At 29.0% G+C, this 6,861-nt stretch overlaps 2 protein-coding genes across 3 annotated transcripts in view; both read right to left on the bottom strand.

Annotated features, from left to right (window-relative positions):
• Positions 1–2,935, bottom strand: part of LOC117176108 (alpha-L-fucosidase-like) — a 5,843-nt gene extending 2,908 nt beyond the window's left edge. The window contains exons 1-4 of the mRNA XM_033366149.1: positions 2,664–2,935; positions 2,282–2,527; positions 1,836–2,198; positions 1,532–1,750 (exon numbers count right to left, since the gene is read on the bottom strand). Of these exons, the coding sequence (XP_033222040.1) occupies positions 1,532–1,750; positions 1,836–2,198; positions 2,282–2,527; positions 2,664–2,895 (1,060 nt within the window). The 5' untranslated portion in view covers positions 2,896–2,935. The remainder of the gene's footprint in view (positions 1–1,531; positions 1,751–1,835; positions 2,199–2,281; positions 2,528–2,663) is intronic.
• Positions 2,936–3,344: 409 nt separating this feature from the next.
• LOC117176282 (plasma alpha-L-fucosidase-like) overlaps positions 3,345–6,861 on the bottom strand; it is a 5,967-nt gene continuing 2,450 nt past the window's right edge. Inside the window, exons 2-6 of one of the 2 annotated variants that reach the window (XM_033366462.1) lie at positions 5,716–5,961; positions 5,279–5,641; positions 4,614–4,832; positions 4,324–4,547; positions 3,345–4,211 (exon numbers count right to left, since the gene is read on the bottom strand). In XM_033366462.1, the coding sequence (XP_033222353.1) occupies positions 4,116–4,211; positions 4,324–4,547; positions 4,614–4,832; positions 5,279–5,641; positions 5,716–5,961 (1,148 nt within the window). In that variant the 3' untranslated portion in view covers positions 3,345–4,115. The remainder of the gene's footprint in view (positions 4,212–4,323; positions 4,548–4,613; positions 4,833–5,278; positions 5,642–5,715; positions 5,962–6,861) is intronic. The other variant, XM_033366463.1, reaches the window with a different exon arrangement.

The raw sequence follows: 6,861 nt of genomic DNA, 5'->3' as shown, positions 1-6,861 counted from the left end.
GGAATGGGATTCCGATGAAAATGATGAACGTATCATCATACCTAATCCAGATTACTCTGGCTTTGATGGAGATGATTCATCAGATGACGAGAATTCGGGATCTGAATTTCCCAGTACCGAATGTATCATATAGATCTGTTTTCCATAACTATACAGCATCTCAAAAACAATTGGAACCAAATCACGTTTTTTCATGAAGTAACGAAGAAAAAGTTTGCCCTGGAAATTTCTGTAAAGAAATCAGCAGGAAATATTTGTCGCAATCAAAACTAGGTGATTTCGAAACTCACAGATACGAATCACGAACAAGAGCATTATGTAATAATGAGCAATGTCGCCAGAGGACTACTAGATTTTGCATTGATTGCAACATGTATTGCTGCTTATATTGTTTCTCAAAATTACATTCTAAAACAGCAGGATCAAAATGATTTCAACGGATTGAAATATTAAATGAAAAAAATTCTCCATAAAAAAAAATTATAAAATGTAAAAAAAATATATAAAATCCCTTTAAAAAAAAGAGAGACTATCGATATTCGTCGACCTCCACGTTGGTGATAGTTGGGCAACGTAAACTTTGTTTGCGGCAGACGGACGATAGATATTCGTGAATCATTTTACTCTTACACGATGAAAATTACACTATTCTTACACTATGAAAATTTTTTACTGAAAAACTATGCGCTTTTCGGAAAATTTGTCAAGAATAAAAAGTTCTTGTAATCAGCCGAGAAATACGCTTGAATTTTTCGGGAGCGTTTTGAGCAAAATTTTGAATTTTGCAAAAATTGTTCATATGCAAAATCGAAAATTTTGCTCAAAACGCTTCGAAAAAATTCAGGCATATTTCTTGGCTGATTACAAAAACTTTTTATTCTTGATGATTTTTCCGAAAAGCGCATCGTTTATTGTAAAAAAATTCATGAATGATTTCACAAAAATTTTGTCATTAAGACGCCATTTTGAAAATACTAAAACGAAAAATCGATCTTTGAACCATGGATTCTCAAAGTTTAGACATTTATTCCACCCGTTAGTGAGATTCCAGGTTAATTACTGACCCGAAAAGCTTTGGAAAATGGTTCACAAAAAAAAATAGGCACGAAAAATCACGTTTTTTTTTTGTTTAAACTGCATTTTGGGATAATAAGAAACTTTTTTGAGGAATTTCATTGGCACCATCGGAAAGAGAAGATCTTAAGCAATAAAAATATATGTGTCTCAATTTTTTCTAGTGTCGAATAGTCTTAGTTATTGGCCGTTGAAAAGCAGTGTACCGGTAGTGGCGTTTTGATCTTTGATATTGCTTTTTGCTTTTAAATTTCGATTTTTTTCTCATTTAGTTGTTAATATATTCGATTTTCTTACAATTTCAATTTTTCTCAAACTGGAAAATAAAGAATTCGAATTTTATATAATTTCTATATTTTGAAACTTGAATTTCTTTCAAATTTCATATTTCAGTGTCCGATTCACCTTCAAATATAATAAATTTCTTAAAATAAAGAATGAAAAAGTGTTTATATACCCATTTCACGAAGTCTTTCTTCATAAATTGGAGTTATTATTCCGTCCTTCGTTGGTCCGACATTCATCAATAAGTTTCCATTGCAACTTACAGTAATTACTAATTCTTTAACCAAATCTTTCAGGGAGAAGTAATCATTCAAGTTAGCATTTCTTCGAAATCCCCAAGACACTTTGTCAATTGTCATAGCATTTTCCCATTTGTGAGCCTGAAGTTTTCCTGAAAAAATTATTTGAATCTTGAAAATAATTTCGTTCTATAATTTAGGAAAACTTCTCGGAATTAAAAATTTACACTTGCTTACCAGGATTATAACGATCTTGACACGTATAAAAATCGCCATGACGACACAAAGCCTTAGAACCCCATCGATCATTTACAACAACAGTTTCCTTAACAGGACTGCTGTTAAAAAGCCAACTTAAAAATTCTTTCGATTTCCAGTAAGTGTCTGGAGCTTCCCATTCTCCGTCCGACCAAATTATTTCTGGCTTATAAAGTTCAACGAGTTCATTTAATTCCGGAATGACCTTATTCGTAACAAATTTGTCGGTCGTATAATTATTGTTTTTGTCTTCCAAATAAAGTGGATTAAACCATTCGTAAAGAGAGTGGTAGAGTCCAAATCTCAAATTCGTTTTGGTTCTTATCGCCCTTGATAATTCACCTGTAAATAATTAATTTTTAAATTTTATTAGATTAAAATACGAAGAATGACTAGAAAATTTATTGATTGAATTATAAAAATACCTATGATATCTCGATGTGGTCCGACATCAACAGAATTCCAGCTGAAGGAATATTTTGAGGGCCACATAGTGTATCCTTCGTGGTGTTTGCTAGTTAAAACTACATATTTAGCCCCTGAAGCTTCGAAAATTTCACTCCACTTTTTAGCGTTAAAAAATTCGGCAGTAAAATCTTGTGCAAAATCTTGATATGTGAAATTAGGCGGATAATTCTGCCTCATAAATTCTTTAAGTACTGGATTTCCGTCTGAAAATTGTTTGAAATAACTTTAAAATAATGAAATTTCGAGTTTTCCGAATTTGGATGCTTTTGAACTTGAAGGCCTTATCAGATTTTGTATCTTATCTACCGGATTGGGACGGTTTTTACTCAACTAAAATACCTTTCCAGCTTTTCCAAAACCATTCAGAGCCGATGCTGGGAACACTGAAAACTCCCCAATGAATAAAAATGCCAAATTTAGCCTCATCGTACCAGGAAGGCAAAGTTCGGCTATCTAAACTTTCCCAATTGGGTTCAAATTGTTGTGCTTTGTTATGCACTAGTTTCGCGTTTATCAGACAACTCGAAAAAGCAAAGAAAACTAGATAAATTTGCGCACATTCGCGGATCATGATGACACTTTCTCACACAAGTCTTTGAACTGAAATGAAAATGAAAAATAATTTATAAAAGTGAATAGACTGATTATTTCTCTTATCTCATTTGTTAAAACATGTTTTTATATCTTCTTCTTATCTCTGATATACTATATGTTGGCCTCTTGGACAATTAATAATTTTAAATCCGACGATAATTGATATATCGAAATAATTAATTACTAGAGACACTTACTAATATGTGATAATTAAAATAATTATTTATTAATTTTTTGGACTACGCCTATTGTCCAGACTAATGTTAGTTCTAAAGATAATTTTTATCTCTCTTCATTAGCGTCTATATTTTTTATTCATATAAATGGAATGAACAAATCTTCAGACATAGTTTGGAATATTGGTATTTATTCACAAATAAAACAGAAATTATTTATTACATTATCATCAAGTTTATATTGAGAATTCAAACGAAAAAGCACGTTTTATCACAATTTTTACACGAGAAAAAGTTATTAGAAATCCCCCATGTAATAATAGATGTTTCTGAATCATTGAATGGACATTTCTAAATAGTTTCTTTCAGGATGCTACTTTTTTTTATTTTAGGTTCATTTTCTTTTTCCCATCTTTTATTATTTAGCTATTATTTATTATCTTTTCCTTTTTAAGAAAACGAGATTGGGATAATAAGCAAGTTTATTCTTATCAATTTCTAGATATTTGATAATTAATCAATTTAACCATGTTTTTTATATTGCTTGTTGAACAATTAAACTCTCTACGTAGCTTAAATTATTTTTCACATTAGAGACAATAAAGACCCCTGAATCGATCATGTATAATTTTTTCTCGTATATGTTCCGCTTATCAAATCTTAATATTTTATTTTATTTAACACAATTTTCTAGGAAACACTTTATAAAAAAGTTTCCTGGTTTGAATTTTTCAGTAAGGAAAATTATTTCTCCAATAAATAATTGAATACATACATGTTAAAGAAATGCCAATAATTTATCTTTTTCCTTTAAAATGTTGTTATAAAATTAAAGATTTTCAATCTTTTAACGTTTGTACATTCTAATGCTTAGAAGAGTAATTTAAATTTCATTCGCTTTTGTATAAGCTTTCCAGTTTCAATTATTATTCTCTAAAACTTAGGTTTTTTAAAACTATTTTCATTAAAAGTACAGAAAAGAAAATTTATAACAAGATGTAAAAATTAATAATCTTCAATCTCAAAAATGCTCATTTATTACTACAACCCAAGCAGGTTCTCCTTTGTGTGATTCTATAGGAAGCTCAATATGTAAGTAATTTGAGCGTTGTTCCCACTGCAAAAAAAAATCATAAATTAATTAATTAACACAACTATTTAATCATTTTCTAAAAACTTACTTTAAAAAGAAGTATGCTCTTAGTTTATAAAAATCTTCCAAATCTTACACTAAGTTCATTTCCATATCCAAGAAGATTAATTTGAGTTAAAGCCGGAATTTTAACAGATCCCAACTCTAGAATATTATCTTTCGACCACGAAAGAAGAATCGCATATAATTTATTGGTTTTTTTGCTTTTTGTATACCAAACATTTCCGGATAAAGTGTCATTTTGAACAGTCCAGGCTTTCGTTTCGTAAATTGCCTCTCCATTCACATTCAACCAAGCTCCTAGATATATTTCAAAACTTAAATAAAATTAATTTCATCGGAGAAAAGATCATTTAATTTCCATACCCATTCCACGCAGCCTCTCTTCAAAAATTGGATCAATTCTTCCATCCTTCGCAGGTCCAATATTCAACAACAAATTTCCATTGCAGCTTACAGTGACCACCAATTCTCCAACCAATTCTTCCAGAGAGATGTAGTCTGTCAAATCTGCATTTCTTCGGAATCCCCAAGATTGTCGGTCGATAGTCATTGCATTTTCCCATTTGTGAGGTTGAAGAACAGCTAATAATTTGTCAATTTCATTAGTTTCTTATTAGTTAACAAAATAAAACTTAATATAAATTGTTTTAATATAAACTATATTTCTTAGTCGAAAGCGTTTAAAATAAAATAATTTTATTTTGAAGCATTTAAAACTGTCTCACTTCGCGATTGTATGATTAAAAATTGTAACTCTTAATAAGGGAATGATTTTAAATTCAAGATTTTTAAAATTTAATATTTTCAGATCCTAAATTAAAATTGAATAATTTTTAAATAAATAAGAATTTCTAATTGAATTTAAATTTTAAGCTTACATAATTAAGTCAGTTTAATATTCGGTCGACGAAAATTTAGTAATTTATTCCTAATTTCAGCATTCTTCATGATAAAAATTATCAAACACTTTTGGAATAAAATTCAATTTATAATTTAGACAAAAAATAAAGTAGAAATAAAAGAATTACCAGGATTATATCGATCTGTGCAAGTATAAAAATCTCCATGATGATAAGGAATATTAATTCCCCATCTATCATTAACTACGACAGTTTCTTTTACCGGACTATCATTATACAGCCAACTTAGAAATTCTTTCGACTCCCAATAACTGTCTTCTGCTTCCCAATCTCCATCGGCCCAAACTACATCCGGTTTGTAAAGTTCAACAAGTTCTTGTAATTCGGGAATCATTTTTCGATCGATGAAGGAATTAGTCGTGAAGTTGTTTTTCTTGTCTTCTAAATAAAGTGGATGAAACCATTCGTAAAGAGAATAGTAAAGTCCAAATCTTAAATTCGTTTCACTCCGCAAGGCCTTGGCCAAATCACCTGTAAAATTCATATTCTTTTCGAATTCAAATCATATTTTTATCAAAAATGCTGTTAATTTTTTTTAGATTTACCTACGAGATCTCGATGCGGTCCAACGGCAAGAGAATTCCAATTGAAAGAGATTTTCGAGGGCCACAAAGTGTATCCTTCATGGTGTTTACTAGTCAAAACTACATATTTTGCTCCTGATGCCTGAAAAATGTCGCTCCATTCGGTAGCATTAAAAAATTCGGTAGTGAACTGTCTCGCAAAATGTTGATAAGTGAAATCTGGAGGATATTGTTTGCTCATGAAACTACAATACTTCGGATTTCCTACTGAAAAAATATATTTTTGTCAGATTTTGTACTTTTGAAAAGTTTATTTGTGTTGAATTAATTATCAATGTTCCATGAAATGATAAAAAAATTATCTTTGTGAAATATTTCGAGAAGTCAATTAACATGTTTTCCAATTACTGAAATCTTTGTGAAATTACTTGAAATCAATGTAAAATCTTTTGAAAACTTAGTGAAATTTTTAGAAATTCTTTAAGTCTTTGCGAAATCTTTTGAAATGTTTGTGAATCTTTAAACTTTTTAAATCCTTGTGAAATCTTTGAAATATTTGTGAAATGATTGGAATCTTGATGAAATCTTTAAAATCTTTTGAAATCTTTGTGAAATGATTGAAATCTTTTTAAATATGTTTGAAATAATTTATGAAAATGTTGTGAAATCATAAAATCCTTGGTGAAGTTTTTGTGAAATCATTGAAATCTGCTAAAATATTTTGAAAATTTTTTATTAATTGCAATCTTTGAAATTTGGAATCTTTGTGAAATCCTTCATATCTTTGTAAAGTCTTTTAAAACCTTTAAATCTTTTAATATCCTTAAAATCTATGTGAAATCTTTGCAATCTTTGTGAAATAATTCAAATCGTTGAGAAATTCTTTGAACATTTAAAGAATTTTGAAATATAATTGAATAAATTGATATCTTTTAAATATTTGTGATTTTTTTGGATATATATATGAAATATTTGTAAAATTGTTGTGAAATCATTTAAACCTTTTTGAAATACTTACAATCTTTGTAAAATCGATGTGAAATCATTGAAATCTTTTTGAAATACTTACAATCTTTGTGAAATCCTTTAAATATTTAAAATATTTTGAAATCTTTTTGAAGTCATTGAAATCTTTATGAAAAACTCTAAATCTTTTTAAACTCTTTT

Source organism: Belonocnema kinseyi, chromosome 7, assembly GCF_010883055.1.
Source record: "Belonocnema kinseyi isolate 2016_QV_RU_SX_M_011 chromosome 7, B_treatae_v1, whole genome shotgun sequence".
Lineage (NCBI taxonomy): Eukaryota > Metazoa > Arthropoda > Insecta > Hymenoptera > Cynipidae > Belonocnema > Belonocnema kinseyi.
Note: the sequence above shows the minus strand (reverse complement) of the source record. Positions and strands in the feature narration are given on the sequence as shown.